The sequence below is a fragment of the Protomyctophum bolini genome, assembly GCF_963924005.1.
Source record: "Protomyctophum bolini genome assembly, chromosome: 20".
NCBI lineage: Eukaryota > Metazoa > Chordata > Actinopteri > Myctophiformes > Myctophidae > Protomyctophum > Protomyctophum bolini.
Window position 1 is genome coordinate 6,280,160 of NC_137881.1, and position 22,880 is coordinate 6,303,039.

The 22,880-nt window shown below is 44.2% G+C and overlaps 1 protein-coding gene across 1 annotated transcript; it reads right to left on the reverse strand.

The window, feature by feature from the left end:
• Positions 1 to 1,866: 1,866 nt before the first annotated feature.
• LOC308334981 (mothers against decapentaplegic homolog 1-like) lies at positions 1,867 to 19,166 on the reverse strand. Its single transcript, XM_080791894.1, has 9 exons — positions 19,110 to 19,166; positions 14,741 to 15,100; positions 13,455 to 13,564; positions 12,520 to 12,625; positions 9,031 to 9,270; positions 6,673 to 6,798; positions 4,954 to 5,175; positions 3,915 to 4,171; positions 1,867 to 2,276 (listed from the first exon to the last, which is right to left on the reverse strand). The coding sequence occupies exons 2-9, from the start codon at positions 14,922 to 14,924 to the stop codon at positions 2,133 to 2,135; spliced, it is 1,389 nt and encodes a 462-aa protein (XP_080648020.1). The 5' UTR covers positions 14,925 to 15,100; positions 19,110 to 19,166; the 3' UTR covers positions 1,867 to 2,132.
• Between the last annotated feature and the right edge of the window lie 3,714 nt (positions 19,167 to 22,880).

Below are 22,880 nucleotides of genomic sequence, written 5' to 3' on the forward strand. Positions count from 1 at the left end.
GAGAACCATCGACATGTTGGCCCCCTGGAACCCCTTCAAGGACCCCTAGAGAACCATCGACATGTTGGCCCCCTGGAACCCCTTCAAGGACCCCTAGAGAACCATCGACATGTTGGCCCCCTGGAACCCCTTCAAGGACCCCTATAGAGAACCATCGACATGCTGGCCCCCTGGAACCCCTTCAAGGACCCCTAGAGAACCATCGACATGCTGGCCCCCTGGAACCCCTTCAAGGACCCCTATAGAGAACCATCGACATGTTGGCCCCCTGGAACCCCTTCAAGGACCCCTAGAGAACCATCGACATGCTGGCCCCCTGGAACCCCTTCAAGGACCCCTAGAGAACCATCGACATGCTGGCCCCCTGGAACCCCTCCAAGGACCCCTAGAGAGAACCATCGACATGTTGGCCCCCTGGAACCCCTTCAAGGACCCCTATAGAGAACCATCGACATGTTGGCCCCCTGGAACCCCTTCAAGGACCCCTATAGAGAACCATCGACATGCTGGCCCCCTGGAACCCCTTCAAGGACCCCTATAGAGAACCATCGACATGCCGGCCCCCTGGAACCCCTTCAAGGACCCCTATAGAGAACCATCGACATGCTGGCCCCCTGGAACCCCTTCAAGGACCCCTATAGAGAACCATCGACATGTTGGCCCCCTGGAACCCCTTCAAGGACCCCTATAGAGAACCATCGACATGCTGGCCCCCTGGAACCCCTTCAAGGACCCCCAGAGAACCATCGACATGTTGGCCCCCTGGAACCCCTTCAAGGACCCCTAGAGAACCATCGACATGTTGGCCCCCTGGAACCCCTTCAAGGACCCCTAGAGAACCATCGACATGTTGGCCCCCTGGAACCCCTTCAAGGACCCCTAGAGAACCATCGACATGTTGGCCCCCTGGAACCCCTTCAAGGACCCCTAGAGAACCATCGACATGTTGGCCCCCTGGAACCCCTTCAAGGACCCCTAGAGAACCATCGACATGCTGGCCCCCTGGAACCCCTTCAAGGACCCCCAGAGAACCATCGACATGTTGGCCCCCTGGAACCCCTTCAAGGACCCCTAGAGAACCATCGACATGTTGGCCCCCTGGAACCCCTTCAAGGACCCCTAGAGAACCATCGACATGCTGGCCCCCTGGAACCCCTTCAAGGACCCCCAGAGAACCATCGACATGTTGGCCCCCTGGAACCCCTTCAAGGACCCCTAGAGAACCATCGACATGTTGGCCCCCTGGAACCCCTTCAAGGACCCCTAGAGAACCATCGACATGCTGGCCCCCTGGAACCCCTTCAAGGACCCCTAGAGAACCATCGACATGTTGGCCCCCTGGAACCCCTTCAAGGACCCCTAGAGAACCATCGACCACCACTAACAAGCATATCTCCACTTTGTTATCATTTATATACAAAATGGCACCAAAAAAAGTTATAAAAATGTTCAATAAAAAAAAAAGATTATTCCACAGTTATTCTAAAATGTTATTTCAGCCTGGCAGCGAAACGGAATCCTTTGAAAACATGTACCATTAAAAATAAAGTAATCTGGAATACATTATTTAAATTTCATGAACCAATATACCGAATCCTTTATCAAGATCCTGGCAGGATATAAAAGAAAGCATACTGGATAGATGTGCCCCAAAAGAGGTACTGGTAAATGTAGAAAAAAAAGAAAAAAAGAAAGAGAAAACTACTAGAAGAGAAAGATTTACATTTTGGACTAAACTGTCCTGATGTAGATAACCTGCTTACTTCTACTAGCCTAGTGTTTAAACCAGCAGTACTAGAGGTCCTGGTAGGACATAAAACCACCAGTACTAGAGGTCCTGGTAGGACATAAAACCAGCACTACAGAGGTCCTGGTAGGACTGTGTAAACCAAACATTAACCAAACGTTACAGCATCAGAACTATTGGAGTCCAGAGCAGTTACTGTACAGATTGTTAATGTTGTCTTAGACATGTGTGCGTGTGCGTTGTTTAGGGATATGTGTGTATGTGTGTGTGTGTGTGTGTGCACGCTGTTTAGGGACGTGTGTGTGTGCGTGCATGCTGTTTAGGGGTGTGTGAGAGTGCGCGCATGCTGTTTAGGGGTGTGTGTGTGTGTGTGTGTGTGTGTGCGTTAAGAGACAGAGGATATAGCGTTGTGAGGAGATCCCATCTGTGTCAGTACTTTGTCCAGCCATTGCAGAGGACCATGCAGATGCACCTCGATCCAGCAGGGGGTGCTGGTGACATCCTGACGATGGTACTCCGCCCCCCATCCCTGAGAGAGCGAGAGAGAGAGAGAGAGAGAGAGAGAGAGAGAGAGAAAGAGAGAGAGAATGGAGAAGTTATTTTATGATATGGCTCCAAGATTAACAGCAGCAAAACCATATTGAAAGTAACTACACTGGGCCCATTGAAACACATGGGCTGTCACGATTACACATTTGACGATTAATAGGCACACAAATAATTGCCGTTTTTTGCATTGAACATTGGTATGTTACAATGTTTATTTTGTTTGTTTCTTCTTTAACATTTTATCCCATGATTTTGCAATCCATTTCTTCACCCGGTGCCAATTAATTGCCTAAGTTGTCATCCTGGGCACTCCCAACCTGGGGAGAGCCCGGACTGAGCTCATGCTTCCTTCGATGCATGAGGAGTGAGCAGACCGCTTCTCTTATCAACCGACAGGGGGATAAGAAGTTTCCCCGGTAGGATGTAGCGCGTGGAAGGAACACGTTATTCCAACCAGTTCCTTTCCCCTCCCAGTATACTAGAGACCAGGATTACTGTATGTTTTGTGAGGGTACCTACCCTAGGGTATGGGCACTGATGACACAGAGGAGAGAACACGCCCCCGGCAGGACCCCCGGCAGGAATAGAACCCAGGACCTTTTAGCTGTGAGGCCCACAGCACTACCGACTGCTCCAAGGACATACCTATACTAGCCTGCTGTTACTGCTGTACCATAGGAGAGAGAGCAGGCTCACTGACTCGCTTCCTCGTTTTAAATCACTCCTGAAGACCCATTTATATAAAGCTGCTTTTAATCCTTAACCCATTCTGGGCGGGAACCCCTTTTGGTGTTTTAAACATTGTGTTATAATTTAGCTATTGAAAAATAGTGAAAATGTGGTACAAATCTTTGAATATATATTCTTTCTGAGCGAACGTTTTTAACTAAAATCTTTGCTTCTGAGGGGTTCCTGGAACAACATATTTTCAGATGGGGGTCGGCGGCATATTTCATGTAATTTTTGGCGTTCTTGACAATTGACATGAAATATTGAGAACCACTGACATAGAAACACGAGGTTTTTCAGAAAATTATTGCTATTATTACCGTATTTTCTTTTTGTTGTTAAGCACTTTGTGACCTCGTTCTTGAAAGGTGCTAAATAAATAAAGCTTTATTATTATTATTATTATTATTAAAACATCTGTTGTAACAGCATCTTGTCAGATGTTATATAAGAGTATACAACGCTAACATTTACGTGAGATAAAAGCATAAAACACATATTTCGATGATCCACCACTACCACCACTAGCCCACTTTGTTCAATGATGCGCGTTGCCTACTCTGTAACTTCAGGGTTAACATTATAGTCCAGAGCGTGAGCGCTATAGCATTAAAATGAACATGACATGAAAGCAGTCATTGCAGAACGAGAGAGTTCAGATAACTTACAAATGGATTTAACCAATATTTATTATTGAACGAGAATAGAAGTGTACATAATAATATTTTATCTTGGCGTTGGGCTCCGCTACATTTTCTCCCTGCTCGGCACAATTAAACACATTAATTAAACATTGAGAGCAGGGAGACAGAAATAGCAGAGGCCACCGGTAGTGCTGGGGTGGTGGCGGTGGGAGCAAACAATGCATAACAACAACTCTCGTGGTTACCTTGACGAAGCTCATGCGGATGGTGCACATCTTGGTGAGCTCGTAGACGGCCTCGAAGCCGTGGTTGACGGACTGGGCGAGCAGCTGGGCGAACTCCTGGTTGTTGAAGATCTTCAGGCTGCAGCCGGAGGGGATCTTACACACGGTGGTGGGGTGGAAGCCGTGGTGGTGGTTACAGTTACGGCTCTGCACGAAGATGCTGCTGCCCGACAGACACTCTGCGTACACCTCGCCGCCCACGTAGTACAGGTGGACACCTGGGGAGAGAGAGAGAGAGATACTTTAACCTTTAACATAACCTTAAAATGAATTCTGAAAATGACAGGGAGCCAATGAAGTGTAGGCCAGGACAGGACTGATGTATTCGTGAAGGGGGATTCTCCCTTGTGTGTGTGTGTGTGTGTGTGTGTGCAATGTACATTGCTAGGCACGACAGAATTGTTGACCTATTAGCTAAGGACATAAGTTCATTATGTTTCATCATCTGCCAAAATGTATAAGCACTCACGTGTTTCAACTGCCATGTTCATGCACAATAATGAAAATGATGTTTTTTCAGATGTCACAGCTAATACACCAGATATTGTTGTTGTTGATGAGGACAGTGGAGAAGTGACCATTTTGGAAGTGGCATGTACATTTGCCCACAGTCTGGAAGAGGCATTCCTTACCAAGGTGCTTAAGTAACAGCGTCTTAAGGATGCTATTATACAGCTTGGCTACAGATGTAAACTACTTGTGTTCATATTTGGAAGCCTCGGTAATGTCCATAAATCAGTCGTGAGGGGCCTGCAGATTGCAGGCCTGCCCAAGCCGAGAGCTATAAGGCATCGGCAAAATTCTGTTCAGTGTCTGCAATAATTGGCAGTCGCCATATATGGAGAAGGCGATGCTTTCTGTACCCGTGATCTGTATCCTGAAGCACTTGTTGTAGAGTTTTCTCAAGTTTGCGCATCCACTATTGTTTGTGTTCAAGACATTTCTTGTAAAATGTGAATACAAATAAAGATGTTAAATGTGTGTGTGTGTGTGTGTGTACCTTTCCCTATGTGTCGGCGTGTGTTCTCGATGGTGCTGTTGCGGTTGACGTTGGACAGCAGGCCCAGGCAGAACCTCTTGCGGGTGTGCGTGGGGTCCGTGAAGCCGTCCACCAGCACGCTGCAGTCCGACGCCAGGAAGGCGTCGCCCACACGGTTGTTCAGCTCGTAGTACACGATGCTGCACCAGTGCTTGGGCTCCTCGTACGCCACGGGATGCACGTCTGGGGGGAGGGAGGGAGGGGGGGGAGAGAGAGAGGGGGGGAGAGAAATATGAACACATTCAGATTCAGATTCAGATTCAGATACCTTTATTTGCCATTTTGTGTATACACACATAGGAATTTGTTTTGACATAACATGAGTGCATTCGATTCTTTTTTCACAAATAGACAGACATAAGACAACACCGTGCAGGAAAATAAATATAAAGTGCAGGTATATACAGTAGTTCATAGTGCATCAAATGTTGCCGGTGATTAAAGTGCCGGTGTCACTAGGAGGCAGGGGTGGAAGGGAAGCCAGAGTCATTGAGCAGCCTGGAAGAATACTACCCTAAATTCACAGAAATAACAAAAACAAGGATAGAGTTTGACTATCCAGGCAATCCCCTACTTATTAGGTGAATGTGAATGTTCCAGGTTGGCAGCAAAATATGTATCAGCCTGCCACAAAACGAGGGACAATGGGTGAACACGAAGTAATATTATACAATGAATAGATCAATGTCATTTTGCTTATGTTTTTCCTTGTCTTCTTTATATTATTTGTTCTGATTCTGAATTATGTATAATTTATTATTTTGTTTCATACACTGTATGTAATGCTTTGGCAATATAAGAATGCTTGTCATGCCAATAAAGTATATTTGAATTGAATTGAAAGAGAGAGACAGAGAGAGAGAGAGAACTTGAACCCTCTACACATTACTGTTTCCCAAACACTGGGTCGAGACCCGTTTGTGGGTCGCAGACACATTGTTATGGGTCCCCTTATAGTTTTTTAAATAACAAAACTTTTCATGAATTAAAAACTAAATTCAATGATTATTTTTCCCAGTAATTTCATGAAGAAATAAAAGAATAATCTAAGAAATCTGTCTATAAATACACCAAGCCTCTGTACGTACGAGTGTAATCAGCGTAACTCGAGAACCGTTTGAACCGTCAAATTCGACACGCGCGTTCCTCACCCCCACAGGGGATCCAAAACCACCAGAAAAGGCCTCTGCCGGGGCTCTGGACAGGGCCCCTGCCCAGGGTCCATATATTCTGACATCACACACACCACTCCATATTTGGGCATGCATGTTTGTCCAGGACCCAAACGCTTCACGCTTGTAGATCGGCTACTTTCACTACTTCTTAAACATTTGTTTTTTATAATTTATGGGAATTTCTTAAGATTTGAATTTTTTATTTCTTCATAAAATTAACTGGGAAAACAATTGGTATAGTGGCTCATGGGGGGGTAGAGTGGCCGGTACGATAATTTACAATTTATCGGTGCCACAGAGCAATTAAGCGAGAGACACGGGACAGACAGACATACCCGTAGAGAGGAGAAGGTCAGAATAGTGAAAGAGGACATAAAAATAGAGGAGGAGTGGAAGGTAAAGGTCACACACACACACACACACACACACACACACACACACACACACACACGCACACACTTTGTCCTCCAAAGCTGTGACATGCTGGGCTGGTTGCCACGGTTACCTGGCCTGTTGTTGGTCTCCATGGTGGCGGTCGGCATGGCGACCAGCAGGCCCGTGTCCATTGGCTGGGTGTACTCCTGGCTCAGCGAATCGTCCGGGGGCATGTAGGCAGGGGGAGGGGTGTCCGCTGGGGAGGGGGCAAAGGGCACACCCGCGTGCGCATGCACACACACACACACACACACACACACACACACACACACACACAGAGTATGTAAGTGATTAGACACAACACAGGTTTTAATGATGACATCTGGTGTTTGATTTATGCATTTCCATATTTCATCTTTTTATGTTTAGTTTAAATAAAGATCTATGAGCTCACAGTGCGATGCGGATGAGGGGTGAGACAGACAGACAGACAGACAACTACCGTATGTACTTCTAAATCCTGACCTAAGTTTTCTGAAAAACTTCAAATATTTATATGGCAGCATCAATATTTTTGAATACTGTACATACTGTACAGAACCCCTAGGGTTACAAATAGGGGGTACCCACTAAAATGCGTTAAATACTAAGTAGCTATAAGAAATAATATGTGAAAATTGTAATGACTTTTTTAAGTTTTTGTATTCAGACAGCCAGCAATGAGTTAAACGCTACCAAAAAGTGTTTGTCTTTGTGACACATCTAGGGGCCACAATCTGCATTCAAAGATTTTCCTAGAAGCTTTGTCATTGGTCGGAAAAAACACTGCTGAAATGACCAATCAGGAAGTAGACGAGCAAATGGACCAATGACAAAGCTTCTAGGAAAATCTTTGAATGCAGATTGCGGCCCCTAGATGTGTCACAGAGACATTTTTTGGGGGAACATTTTACCCATTGCTGGCTGTCTGAATACCAAAAAAAACAATAACAAATGTCATTAAGAAATACTGCAAAAATATTGCTTATAGCAGCGTTAAGTAAAATTGTGAGGTATTTGCTCTTTACTTGAGTAACCACTTCAACCCTAGTATCTATATACATTTCGGGCCATATTTTCAAAAGACATTTATACATTTGAAAACTCTTTGAAAATGTTCTACTTTTGGTACATTGATTCTGATGACAATACTGTACTGCAAGTACATTTTGAATTCCGGGCTTTTACTTGTAGAAGAGTATTTCGATATAGAGAGTATGCACAGGCATGATTTTCCCATGAGGACACGCCACCCTCATCTAGACTGAGTGGTAAAACATTGAGCAGCATGTTGGAGTGTTGGAGTTTGGAAGCGCTCGTTGGAAATCACTCAACCGTCCTGCGTACCACCTGTTTCTAAATGTCACATAATGCAGGAGGCAGCGAAATGTTGTGTTATTGAAAACAAGCACTTCCAAACTCTGACACTTAGAAAAATAATCAAATGCAGGGCATTTCTTGACAGAAAGTAGCTCATAACGTTTCTATGGTTGAGTTTTCTGAAACAAAAACTTTGCAGATAATTCAAGCTTTTCGTACAGCTGCAATGTTGGTGAGTTTAATATTGTTTAATGCAATCAGACAGGACTTTTCTGTTTGGATGAATGGGCTGTCGAGGCCAGAAAGTAGTTTTTTGCCACTCAGTGGGCGTTCCCGCATAACTTCCAGGTACGATGATGTCACGCGCATACCATCTATTGTAGTATTGATACTTACTTAAACAAGTAAAACATTTGAGTACTTGTTCCACCCAATGGAGACAAGGCAGTGGGCGATAGACAGACAGACAGACAGAGAGAGAGTGAGGGTGAGACAGTGGACGATAGACAGACAGACAGACAGAGAGAGAGTGAGGGTGAGACAGTGGACGATAGACAGACAGACAGACAGACAGAGAGAGAGAGAGTGAGGGTGAGACAGTGGACGATAGACAGACAGACAGACAGAGAGAGAGAGTGAGGGTGAGACAGTGGGCGATAGACAGACAGACAGACAGACAGACCAGAGAGAGAGGGTGAGACAGTGGGCGACAGACAGACAGACAGACAGACAGAGAGAGAGTGAGGGTGAGACAGTGGACGATAGACAGACAGACAGACAAGAGAGTGAGGGTGAGACAGTGGACGATAGACAGACAGACAGACAGAGAGAGAGAGTGAGGGAGAGACAGTGGACGATAGACAGACAGACAGACAAGAGAGTGAGGGTGAGACAGAGACGATAGACAGACAGACAGACAGACAGACAGAGAGACAGACAGAGAGAGAGTGAGGGCGAGACAGTGGACGATAGACAGACAGACAGACAGACAGAGAGACAGACAGAGAGAGAGTGAGGGCGAGACAGTGGACGATAGACAGACAGACAGACAGAGAGAGAGTAAGGGTGAGACAGTGGACGATAGACAGACAGACAGAGAGAGAGAGAGAGAGTGAGGGTGAGACAGTACCTGGTACATTGAAGGGACTGTCGGCGTCGGAGCTCAAAGGGGACGCTGGGTAAGCGTTCTCGGGGGAACACGGGTGAGGGAACGCGCCCAGGTTGGCCCCGTGGCCGACCGGCGCAAAGGATTCTGGGTAGGTGGCGTTGTGGGGCATGAGGGGCTCGTTGCCGTCCCCATGGAAACGGGAGAGGACGCAAGGTCGCGAGATCATGTCGTTGTTCCTGGGGACGAGGACAGGGGGCAGCACTGTGCACACACACGCACACACACACAAAATATGGTTTAATGCAGTGGTTCACAAAACTTTTAGCCTATGACCCAAAAGACAAATTAGACGTTGGCTATTTTCACTACTTCTTAAACATTCGTTTTCTAATTTATGTAATTTATTTGATTTTTCTTTGATTTCTAGTTTTTCTACATGAAATTACGGGGGGGGGGGGAAACAACAAAAACATTTAATTTGTTTTTAATTTACTTGTTTTTAATTTTAATAAACATTTTGCTATTTTGGGAATGTTTTTCCTTAAAGGTTTTGAAATAATAATTACAAACTAAATGTAGGAAAGAAAAAAACCAGTGGTCTATTAGACAATAAACTATGAGGATGATGATGTGCAATTTGTGCAGTATTAAAAATAACTTGTGTCGATGCCATGGTATGGTTGTTGTTGCGAACGCAGTGAGCACTTACTATGAGACCTAGCAGATCATGTCTGTGTGTCTGTCTGTCCCGCTATACGTCCAAATATGGAGTGTGTTGCATCAATACGTCCAAATATGGAGTGTGTTGCATCAATCACAAACAAATCACTCAGCTCCATATATGGGCACAAAAGGGGCCAGGTCCACATATACAGTAACAGCAGGACAGACACACAGACATGATCTGCAGGGTCTCAGCTGCGTTCGCGTCCGCGCGTCTTACTGGTGTAAGGTGTTTGCAAGAGAGAGAGAGAGCTTGGTGTGTGTGTGTGTGTGTGTGTGTGTCAGAGAGTGAGGCTGCTGTGTAGGACAAAATCAGCTAAAAAAAAATTTGATTATGTAATAATTTGTGACAGGCCTAACTCCCTAACTCCCAAGGGTCCGGCTTCCAGGGAATCCCTTAGAGGCTTAGTAGAGACAGCACCGGATTCCTCCTCCCACCCACTTTACATTAAGTTGCTCAAAAGCACATGAGGCGATTTCACTCCTCCTTCCGGGTATAGGAACAGAGTGCATTCTGGGATGGATTGGACCCAAACACATGAACGCGCTGGTCGTTGACTATCATTGTGCCGTTTGCGCGCGTTCGCGTATGAAACATTCGTTCGCGTGTCACGGGCCCAATAACATGAACGTGCGCTATGATAGTCAACGGGCTCGAGCTGCAACGACAAATTCGGCCACTATGTCCATTTCGCCTCAGGTTTTCCTCCGTCTCTATTAACCCATTCTGACCTGAGATCAGATTCATATGAGGTTTCCACTGGACACACACTGGTCTGATGAACCCATTCTGACTTGAGATCAGATTTAAAAAAATGTCAGTCGTTCTTCGATTTTTCAAAAAATAGCAGACCTACAAGCTCGTAGCGCGCCACTCGGTGGCGCGCTACGAGCTTGTAGATCTGCTATTTTTCAATAGCTAAAGCATAACATGATGCTGACACCAAAACGGGTTCCCGTTCAGAATGGGTTAATATATACTCTAAGGGGAATCCCAGTGTGTGTGTGTGTGTGTGTGTGTGTGTGTGTGTGTGTGTGTGTGTACGCTACATTTCCCTATGCGTCGGCGTGTGTAAATGTGTATAAATAACTGAACCAAATGGACTGTATATACTCTGTAACTCCTCCGACTAACAATATAGTATAATCTACCCCCACCCTAGGAATGGTGTTGTTCACGTGGGAGTGCTTCAGTTCACATGCGTTTTAGTTCCTCTCCATATCTTAAGAGAACCTTGAGCTCATATTCAATGAAAGAGCTTGTTTATCTCTGTGTTCAAAAGAGAGTATATGTCTCCCCAGATGTTCTTTTTGTTGTACTTTTTAATTAACTAAGTGTTCTCATTCAAGGATGTGGCCTTCTCAAAGTGATTACCCTAAGTATTCCTATATCTACAGACACTTCTATCAGTATGCAGTGTTACAAATCTGGCTTTAGTAACTTTAATAACAAGTAATATCCTACACTATAATTAAGCAAGCCTGTCACCAAAACCTCTCTGTTCTGCCTGCTTCTGCTCAGTGGCTGGAGGTATTGATCTGGATTGGCACACGTCGGGCATTGACCATTAGCATTATGAACACACTTTACCAAAGTGAAAGCTGTATTCGACAAACTTTCAGGCCAAATCAATGGCAAATGACGTCTTTGTGTGACATCATGCCTGTCAATCTAAATACATCTTCACAACTGAGCACATGCACATTGATCAATCCTATAAAAAGATCACACTCGTGTGAAGTGAGGGGCGCTCTTATTGTCATACATCACATTCCGTGCTCAGCCAATCAAGTCATCTCAAACTTGGTACACACCCGAGTGGAATAGTAAGAGAGTGGCGACGCAAAGCGGGTGTCCTATGGGCTATAGTTCCAAACATTGGAACTATTCCAGTGAGATAGAAGGAGCACTTCCGCATTCCATTGTTACAATGGGAGTCAACGCTAGTGTCGCCACTCTCATACTATTCCACTCGGGTACACACAAACACACAAAGCTGGGCATAGCGCCCCTCAGAAATCACCATGATAAAAAGGTCACTATTCAACTGATCCCTTGTGGGTCCCACCCTGGGCAAGACCTACGCTGTAGTGTAGAGGCTATCATTTGTTTGGGCGGAAGTTGCGGGATTTTAGCGGAAGTATATCGCCCAAGGAAATTACATTGATGCTTTACAAATCAGTTTACATTCTCCGCGAATGAAACAAGTGTTGTGATTGGTCGGGAAAATATCGTATCCGGGGGAAAATACATCTGACGGATAGCTTCTCTGCCTTACGTTGTGCTTGAGAGTCCCATAGTGTGAAGGAGAAGTTATTCTAACGCTATGGACCAGAGCTAGAGTCCCATAGTGTTAAGGAGAAGTCCTTCTAACGCTATGGACCAGAGCTAGAGTCCCATAGTGTTAAGGAGAAGTCCTTCTAACGCTATGGACCAGAGCTAGAGTCCCATAGTGTTAAGGAGAAGTCCTTCTAACTCTATGGACCAGAGATAAAGTCCCATAGTGTTAAGGAGAAGTCCTTCTAACGCTATGGACCAGAGCTGAAGTCCCATAGTGTTAAGGAGAAGTCCTTCTAACGCTATGGACCAGAGCTGAAGTCCCATAGTGTTAAGGAGAAGTCCTTCTAACGCTATGGACCAGAGCTACTGGGCACAGCACCATCTTGAAAACAAGGCAATTGTAGTGGTATAGTCGCAGTATAGCGTAGTATTCAGAGGTATTGTAGTAGTTGTTGTAGTGTTGTAGTAGTACTATAATTAGCATAGTGGTATTTGGTAGTACTTACTGGGACTATCGACTCGTTTATAATGGTAGGGGTTGATGCACACATCCTTCTGTTTGGAGCCGAAGGGAAACTGACAACACTCCAGAGCCTTCAACTCGTGGTGAGACTGAGAGAGAGAGAGAGAGAGAGAGAGAGAGAGAGAGACAGAGACAGAGAGAGGGACTTCAGGCATGTGCAATTGTACTTGACCCCAATAACAAAAACAACAGCAACAACACATGTGCATGTATACACGCACGCATGCATGAACGCACTCACACCTGTTGTTTGTTTGGATAGAAAATGTTATAGCCCGGCTCTTCTGCAGAGCTTACAGTATTAGAGGACAGGGGTTTTGAAGTCTTCTAAAACAGTGTGAGAGCGTCATGACCCACATGACTGTGTTTTACATAGAATCGCCGGGCTCATAATTCATTCAGTTGTTGTCACAAACACATTCTGTAATTTCTGTTGTGTGGAAAGAATGACCATTATATACTCCTAATGAAAAAGTCATATTTAATCTCTGAGTTAGTCTGTAATACGTGATTGACTGGTTAATGTTTAACTGGTGTGTGTAGGCGTACAGAGCTACACCCGCCATTCGACATTGATTGATTGATGTAGTCAATACTTAAGTACATTGGACACGTCACTCCACTGACCTGCAGCGGCCAATGAGGCATCTATTTATTTTTAAATACCTATGATCTTACAGTAGATGACATGGCAGACATTACCTGTAGATCAGGCCTTACAGTAGATGACCTTACAGTAGATGACATGGCAGACATTACCTGTAGATCAGGCCACCTCCAGACCTTACAGTAGATGACATGGCAGACATTACCTGTAGATCAGGCCACCTCCAGACCTTACAGTAGATGACATGGCAGACATTACCTGTAGATCAGGCCACCTCCAGACCTTACAGTAGATGACATGGCAGACATTACCTGTAGATCAGGCCACCTCCAGACCTTACAGTAGATGACATGAGGAAGTCCTTTACGATGAGACACTTGTAGGCGACCGTCCAGAGACCTAGGAATGGTCACACACTGACCTACACACACACACACACACACACACACACACACACACACACACACACACACACACACACACACACACACAGTACATGCACACGTTATGAAACCATGAATGGCAAAAGGAGAAAAAAAAGGCCAAGATCACCGTGTGTGACCAACAATCACACACATTGATATTTCACTGTTAACCACTATATGAACCCTTGAACGACACTTGATGGAATTGACGGATTGAATCAATAAATCCAAACCTTCCGTTGACGGAATTGACGGGTTTGTTTTATTCCCTATAATCAGGGGTTTAATGTGGCATAATGTAGAGAAATTCAGCGTGTTTTATCCAACAATGACAACAATGACAATTCTAACTAACTAGCTAGCTAGCTAACAAACATACGTACATTACCTAAAAGCTATCCATCTCTTTGTATTGTGGGTCGTTTTCAGGCAAGCCCTCCGTCATCGCTAATCAATCCATAACTACTTTATATATTTAGTTGAACGAAGTGCCCCAGCAGTTCATACTATGTCACTTCCTTTTTTCACTCTACACCCAATATCCTTGACAAAAATAGCTGATCTGCGAGCCGTTTTCGTCCCCAGAATATAGGGACGCTGAAGGCAAAACAAAATAATCCTTTTGAACATAAAAACATGTTTATGTGTGGGTCTATGGGTGTACAGTCTATTGGGCAGCAGTGGTCTATGTGTGGGTCTATGGGTGTACAGTCTATTGGGCAGCAGTGGTTTATGTGTGGGTCTACACTACAGTATGTGTGTACAGTCTGTTGGGCAGCAGTGGTTCAGGAGCTAGAGCGGCACTTGGGAAACGTGTGATCCCTGCCTGCTCTCCCTGGATTAGTGACAAAGTGACCTTGAGTAAAGACACTGAACCAAAGAAATGCTCCTGACGATGAGCAGGCTAGTGCCTCGTGTGTGTGTGACTGTGTGTGTGTGTGTGTGTGTGTGTGTAATGCACATTGTAAAGCTCCTTGGATGAAGGCGCAATAGAAATGCACTTTACTAGGGTATGTGACTAGAGATAGCTGATTAATTCTGGGTCTTTAATTTCTTTACTAGAGACTAGGAATCCCCTTGCACGTAGTAAGACATATCTCTCTCTCTCTCTCTCTCTCTCTTCTGTTCTCTTCTCTTCTCTTCCCCCCCCCTCTCCCTCTCCCAGTGCTCACTTATTTGTCCGGGCTGGCTCAGGGCCTTCTCCAACTCCTCCATGGCGCCTTTCTTCTTCTTCAGCTTTTTGACCAGCGCGTCCACCGCCTTCTCTGCCCACTTCTCCTCCTCGTCGCCCTGTTTCCATCCCAGCAGCCTCTTCACCGCCGGGCTGGTGAACGAGAAGAGGGACGTCACGTTCATCCTGGACACCAGGAGGAAGGCAGCGGAACGGAGGACGGAGGACGGAGGGAGCGAGAGAGAGAGAAAGAATGAAAAACAGAAGGTGGACGATCGGAGGTTCTCTCTCTCTCTCTTCTGACTGGTTGTCTATAGGTCAGAAGGTCCAACGGTCAATATGGCTTTGGTCTTGGACACACCTGAGACACGGAGAGAGGGAGCGAGAGAAAGACAGAGAGACAGGGGAGAGAAAGAGAGCTTCAGAAAGCTTACTACAACAACAATGTTGCAAGCTTGTAGACCTGCTATTTTCACTACATTTTGACATCTTTTGAAGAAGAACATAGAATAACCCTTTTTAAAAATATCTATCTAAATTCTGACAGTGTTCATGTTTCTGTATCATTCAGTGGTGCTCAATATTTCATCTGAAAATCTGTTATTTCAGGAAACCCCCCCAGAAGCAAAGATTTTACTTAAAAACGTTGGCTCTGAAAGAAAGATTTGTGCCACATTTTCACTATTTTTCTAAAATAGCAGACCTACAAGCTCGTAGCGCGCCACTCGCCACTCGGTGGCGCGCTATGAGCTTGTAGATATGCTATTTTTCAATAGCTAAATTATAACATAATGTTTAAAACACCAAAAGGGGTTCCCGCCCAAAAATTTGATAATGTGCCCAAAATAGGGATGCCTTATGTTGTCAACTAAAGAGCTGACCAAAAATATTTTAGATTTAAAATGTCCTAAGGCCACAGACAAGGCGCACGCACACACGCACGCACACAATTATCTGACACCCCTGTTGCCACTCTGCTGGAGAGAAAATCAATGAGTCTTTCTAAAAGGAAGAGGAGGATGATGGGATGAAAAGGAGAGCAAAGGAACAAGAGATGGAGGGATGGAGAGATGGAGCTAATGGGGAGAAAGACCCAGACTGAGAGAGAGAGAGGAAGTGAAGTGATGTTTCCAGCCAGATAGATGAAAGGATGGATTGAGATGTAGGCTGTCACGATTTTGAGTTGATGATTAATTACAATTTAACAATTAAGGCATTTAGCAGACGCTCTTAATCCAGATTGATTTACAGTAAGCAAGAACACCACAAGGTAATACAGTAACCAAGCACACAAGGCAATACATCAAATGCACAGAAATAGGATAGGATCATAAGTAAACTGATCTGTCTAACAATGTAACTGTATACACTATAGAATGCTATGGTCTACATCTTAACCCTTAACCCTTATCCCTAAACTCATTTGCCATTTTTGACTATTTAAAAAACAACTTTTAGCCAATCTACAAGCTCACAACAACTTGTCGATGTAGAAGTTTAGGGATAAGGGGTGATGTTTCAGAAATAGTTGATCTACAAGTTTGTAGTGCTATATTTCTGCTATTTTGGAAACATGTTAGAAAATGTATGGAATAAATTGACGATTATGCAAAAAAGATTGCGATTTATCTCAAATAACTGCGATTAGGCGATTACGTAATAATTGTGACAGGCCTATTGAGATAGAGAGAGAGAGGGAAAGAATGGAGACCGAGGGAGAGAGGGAAAGAATGGAGAGACCGAGGGAGAGAGGGAAAGAATGGAGAGACCGAGGGAGAGAGGGAAAGAATGAAGCAACAAGACAGCTAGAGTTGCTCCAATCCATCAGCCATCGATCTGTGATCTTCAAATGACCGATCGGTGATCGGCAATTTACCCAATCTGGAGAAACCAATCTTTCATACCATTCAGGACGGGAACCCCTTTTGGTGTTTTAAGCATCATGTTAAACTTTAGCTATTGAAAAATAGCAGATCTACAAGCTACGAGCTTATAGATCTGCTATTTTTGAAAAATCATAAAAATGTGGCGCAAATCTTTGAATATATATTCTTTCAGAGCAAACGTTTTTAACTCAAATCTTTGCTTCTGGGAGGAGGTCCCTGGAACAACATATTTTCAGATGGGGGGGGGGGGTAGGCAGCCAATTGCATATATTTTTGGGGGTCCTTGACATGAACACCAATGATTATAGAAACATAGGGTTTTCAGAAAACTCTCAGGATTTAGAAGAGACATTTTGTAGAATCGAGCTCAGGTCTAAATGGGTTTAGTATAAAAGTCAATCAGATATAATTTGAATCTTAAAAAATTGTAACAGGCCAAAACATTCTCCCGTTCCTCCCCACACACACACACACACACACACACACACACACACACACACACAGGAACAGTTTAGAGTAGGGGTAGGCAACCTTTGGCACTGGTGCCAACCTTGGCACAAAGGAGGGTGATCACTGGCACACTGGCATGGAAATAAAATAAAATACCGGTAAATAAACAATTAAAAAAAATGTAGTCAAATAAATGAATTCACTCATATTTGTATGTAAATTACATCGTGCACATCATTGTACAATCATTAAAACTGTGAACTCTGACTGGGGGAGGTAGATAGGAGGGCTCTGCTCAGTCTAATGATCATTATAACAATGTGAATGAATATTTAACAAGGGAAAAGTTATATTCGTGGACAATCAAAACATGTGTCATTAAAGTGACACACTGACCATCTAGATTAGAAACTAAAAACATGGCACTTTGTTTCAAAAAGGTTGCAGACCCCTGGTTTAGAGTAGACGTGGGTTTTGACTTTTTAAAATATTTTTTATATTTATTTAAAATGTATGGAGGGACAGACAGTAGGCTGAAATGGGGAGAGAGATGGGGGGAAGACATGCAGTCAGACACTGCCAGACTGGATTACCAGCCACGGTGCCTGGACCATTGAGCCATGGCCCAGGCCTGGGTTTTGACTTTAATTCACTCAAATTCACGAATCCACTTACGCACAAGATCGGTGTAACCGGTCCCTAAAAAAAACCCTGATTGGAGCACCTCTAGAGACAGACAACATGTATAAACGTATAGGATGGGGAATGACAGACGGATGAAAGGAAAAGGAGGCGTACGATTATCAGAGGAATGAGGGAGGAGGAGGAGAGCGATGGAGGGATGAATGACCTAAGGGAGGAGGATGAGGGAGGTGTTGAGTTGCACACTCTCCACTACAGAGCACTGCTCTCTCTGTAGAAGCAAATACATTATCCCATTTTGGGCGGGAACCCCTTTAAGCATTATGTTATACTTTAGCTATTGAAAAAATAGCAGATCTACAAGCTCATAGAGCTTGTAGATAGACCTACAAGCTCACGAGCTTGTAGATCTGCTATATTTGAAAAGTCGTGAAAATGTGTCGCAAATCTTTGAATATATATTTCAGAGCGAACATTTTTAACTAAAATATTGGCTTCTGGGGGGGGGGGGGGTAGTTGGAACTACATATTTTGAGATGGGGTCAGTGAGGGGGTCCTTGACCTTGACATGAAAAAGGTTGAGCACCACTGACATAGAAACATGGGTTTTTCAGAAAAATGTTAGGATTTAGAAGCCTTTTTTTGTATCGACCTCAGTCCAAAATGGGTTATTTATCACAGAGAGAGAGAGAGAGAGAGAGAGAGAGAGAGAGGGGGGGGGGGGGGAGGGATGAGGAGAAACTGAGGCAGAGAATATGTTGCATTTATCTGTACATAAATGTGTGGTTTACATCACACAGCAATTTTAAAATGTATACACAAGTACACTAGTTTTGTCATATTGTATACACTTGATTCATACTGTCTGTATGTGTATACCGGAAATTCTTATACTACCCCCCAATTCTGCATATTCAATTGCATATTCCCTGTTATCTTGTTTAGTTGTTTTGTTTCATAAAGTAAAGCTCTATTCTTATTATAATGTAGTGTACGTCATGTTGTTGGCAGGCACAGTCTTGACAATGTGACAATGTCACCTCAGCATGATGGAGAGAGAGAGGCCTGTCGAATGCTATCATTACATAGTAGTTGTGCTGTACACACACACACACACACACACACACACACACACGCGCGCACGCACACACACGGGATCACGTGGTTTCCATAGCGATAAAGTGTGTCTGTGATTCACCACGGACACACAAGTTACTTTGCAAGAAAATAACGTCCGTCTTGCTTTTCGCCAACAATAGACCACCGAAAAGACCACGACAACTCCATGTTTAAGCGTTTCAACGACACCATTCCCTTGAACGACGTTCGATCAACGGCCGTGCACCGTTTGACGTTCACAAACGAATGTTTAAAGTTAGTTAAACAACTTACCTTGACGTGTTCTCCTGAAACGCGCCGCACACTTCGACTACTACTTGTCTATTCTACAACTCTATCACTCTGCTCCTCGCCCCGCCCACGTTCTCTTCTGCTGACGTCAAACCATACGAATGGGAGTGTTCGAAGCATTGCACAGTCCCTCCGCGGCGGGCGGGTCGGTTGATTTATTGATAGGCCTACTACTACTACTACTACTACTACTACTACTACTACCACTACTACTTTATAATAATAATAAATAATAATAATAATTACTAAAAATGCACTCGGCCTACTTGTGCACAAGCAGAGCGCGCAAGTACTGCTACTAACTCATGTCTATTACAACTGCTGTTCTAAATCCTTTGACCCGGTATTGATCTTAGTTACGTCACCATCAACAGCCAATAAGTGACCATTCCTACCCAGACAGACAGACAGACAGACAGACAGACAGACAGACAGACAGACAGACAGACCACAGCAGAATCGACAATCAGTAGAGTAGATCAGTTCACTTAGTGATGGGTGGGGCCCAATTAGGCACACCTGTGGTGGGCCTATTATAGGCAGAACACTCACAGTGAGCAGAAAGGGTTCACCACCACAACCGTGTCCACCTTGATGATGCATTAAGTAAGTTGAGTTCCTTTTCTGCTTCAGAGTGTATGTTCCTTTACCTATACCTGTTTGTTTGCCATTAAGTTATGGTTTTGTCATTTGTTGTATTGTAAGTTACCTTCGATCCTGTTGTGGATGTACTTTGGTTGATTTGTTTCCTTTGTCCATTTGTTTTCCTTGTAGTGTAAAATCATCATCATCATCAAAGGTGTTTCCCATGCGCTGCTCATCTTCACGCACTCTCACCATCCTCCTCCAGGCCGCTCTCTCAGCCAATCCCAGAGCTCGTCCACTTCCACTGGGGGCGTGGTCCATCAGGAATAAGAGCACCGCGGGAAGAGGTCTGCTTGTCAGCACCACCACCTTCTGGGTCAGAACCACCACCTTCTGGGTCAGAACCACCACCTTCTGGGTCAGCACCACCACCTTCTGGGCCAGAGCAGAGAACCTGAGCGCGTTGAGCGTTGTTTCGTCGGATACGGAGGCTGATTGGTTGATGATGAACGATCATGGAGGCATGGCCACGCCCCCTCTCGGGTAGTTCTGCAGGTACAGAGTGAGTTTAGACTCCCTGAAGGGGATGTGGAACTTTGGCCTGTTTGTGTCTCGGTGCATTGATGCACTAGAGGCGGTAGCAGCAGGCGGTAGCAGCAGGCGGTGCAGGCTGTGCAGGCTGCTCTGCACGTGGCCCTTGTGCAGGGCTCCCCTCTTCCTCTCCCTGGTCTTCTTCCTCCGTGGAAGGAGGGTGTTTCGCCAACAGACAGCGGTCTCCTCAACGATGTGTTGCTAGCGTGCAACACTTTCATCTCCCTCAATGTGCGCTTGCACTCCGGGTTCTGAGCCCGCCGGGTCATACAGAGACAGCTCGCTGATGCTGTTGACAGCTGGTTCGGTTTAGTGCAGGAGAAGCTATGGTTCCTCTTCACCACCTTCAGAGCTTCATCTGGGCCGTTTACCTGGACCCAATGGAGGTCTCTGACGTCCTGGGACAGCTGCAGGGCGGGTCTCCTCAGGCCTCCAGCAAGTCATGGATGTTCTCGTTGTAGATTTCACAGGCCTCCAGCAAGTCATGGATGTTCTCGTTGTAGATTTCACAGGCCTCCAGCAAGTCATGGATGTTCTCGTTGTAGAGTTCACAGGCCTCCAGCAAGTCATGGATGTTCTCGTTGTAGATTTCACAGGCCTCCAGCAAGTCATGGATGTTCTCGTTGTAGATTTCACAGGCCTCCAGCAAGTCATGGATGTTCTCGTTGTAGATTTCACAGGCCTCCAGCAAGTCATGGATGTTCTCGTTGTAGAGTTCACAGGCCTCCAGCAAGTCATGGATGTTCTCGTTGTAGATTTCACAGGCCTCCAGCAAGTCATGGATGTTCTCGTTGTAGATTTCACAGGCCTCCAGCAAGTCATGGATGTTCTCGTTGTAGAGTTCACAGGCCTCCAGCAAGTCATGGATGTTCTCGTTGTAGATTTCACAGGCCTCCAGCAAGTCATGGATGTTCTCGTTGTAGAGTTCACAGGCCTCCAGCAAGTCATCAGGTTCAGGTTCAGGTTCCTTTATTAGTTTGCTGGCAGGTAACATGAAACGCAAAAACACAAAAAAGGCACATAATACACATGGAACATTTAAAACAGGATGGCAGTTCAAGGTATCAGTGTAACATTATAATTCATAACTTTTCCAGAAAGTTGTATAAAGAATTAATACAATTAATTAATAAATTAATAAATATTAATTAATGGATGTTGGATGGATGTTCTCGTTGTAAATTTCATAGAAGGAAACCAACACTGAGAACAATAATTAGATGGAACTTTATGTAGACTTAGATAGCATTTTATACAGAATTGCATTTTATGTAGTCATAGCACTTTATAGTATGTATAGTTTATATGTATAGTTTAATTATATAGATATTCCACGTCTGTTATGCTCTATAGCTTACGCATGTTTTAACTACTTTTTATGTACCTATCATTTTATGTGATGCATTGCCATGCTTTTTGCTTATTGTAAATCGCTCTGGATTAAGAGCATCTGCTAAATGCCTAAATAATAATAATAATAATTATCGTTATCATAATATTGAATTTTTTTTTTTCTTCAGACAATGTAGCAGCATAGGTAATAAAATTAAAGCGGAGAGAGGGAGGAAAAAACTAGTGCAAAGCTGTAATTTGTAAAGCTGTTAATGCTCAGTATCGGCCATTATTTATAGCCTATAATTTATAGGTATAGCCGCTCAATTTGGAGGAGGCGTTGTTTCCTCTATCATGGTGTTTGACAAGCATCGAAGTATGTCAACTAGGGATGTGAATTATTGATTCATGCATTAATAGTTAATACGTTTTGATAAGCTTATCGATTGCATATTATATTCCTTATCAAATATTTATTTGACCATTGATGAGGGCTAGGCAATGGCATCTTTATATGTCTGTACGTTCCTCGGCCACACGCGTGCACGGACGGCTTTACATTCACAGAAGACCATGTTGCACCCAAAGATAAACCGCTACTGTATGTACAGTAACAGCGTTTTGGCCTTCTATGGACTTTGTAAATGGCTGTTCTCCCATTGTTTGACTGCACCGTTAGTGTTTATGTCCTAGCTTTGTACAAGGTATTCCTGTATAGTTCTGATTATGCAGACATAAATAAACATTTCAAACGTGCATGTATTCCAGTGTGAAGTGATTTTGGGGTGTCCTGTCATCTGCTGGCGTTGGTCCACTGTGTTTTTTTATCAAGTCCAGAGTCAACACATCCATCTATCAGGATATTTTCAATCTGGGTACCCATTGGAAAAACAGCACCCTCTTTCTGTCAACAGAGACTAGGATATTTTGGACTATAGAGCACTTTGTTTCGGTATGACGAGCTTTAGTTTATGGAGATAATGATTTTCTTTTCCAGCAGGACTTGGCACCTGCATCCCATGCAGTGTTGTAAAAGTTACTCAAGCGGTAATATATTACCCATTAAAAAAACATTACTTTGTTTATTGCCAAAAGTAACTTGTTAAAATTACACACCCTGTCCCTTCCACATCCACAGTCTGTATAGTACCTGCTCTACACCATTTATACCCGAGTTAAAAACATTCACTTTGAAAGAATACATATTCAAAGATTTGCACCACATTTTTACGATCTCATATGAGC

What these genes read in the sequence shown, in the direction of transcription:
- LOC308334981 (XM_080791894.1), bottom strand. Translation starts at nt 14,924, where the DNA reads ATGAACGTGACGTCCCTCTTCTCGTTCACCAGCCCGGCGGTGAAGAGG. An exon ending in GGAGGTGGCCTGATCTACAG is followed by an intron (nt 12,626 to 13,454) that starts GTAATGTCTGCC and finishes TCTCTCTCTCAG; the next exon opens with TCTCACCACGAGTTGAAGGC. An exon ending in GGAGACCAACAACAGGCCAG is followed by an intron (nt 5,176 to 6,672) that starts GTAACCGTGGCA and finishes CCCTCCCCCCAG; the next exon opens with ACGTGCATCCCGTGGCGTAC.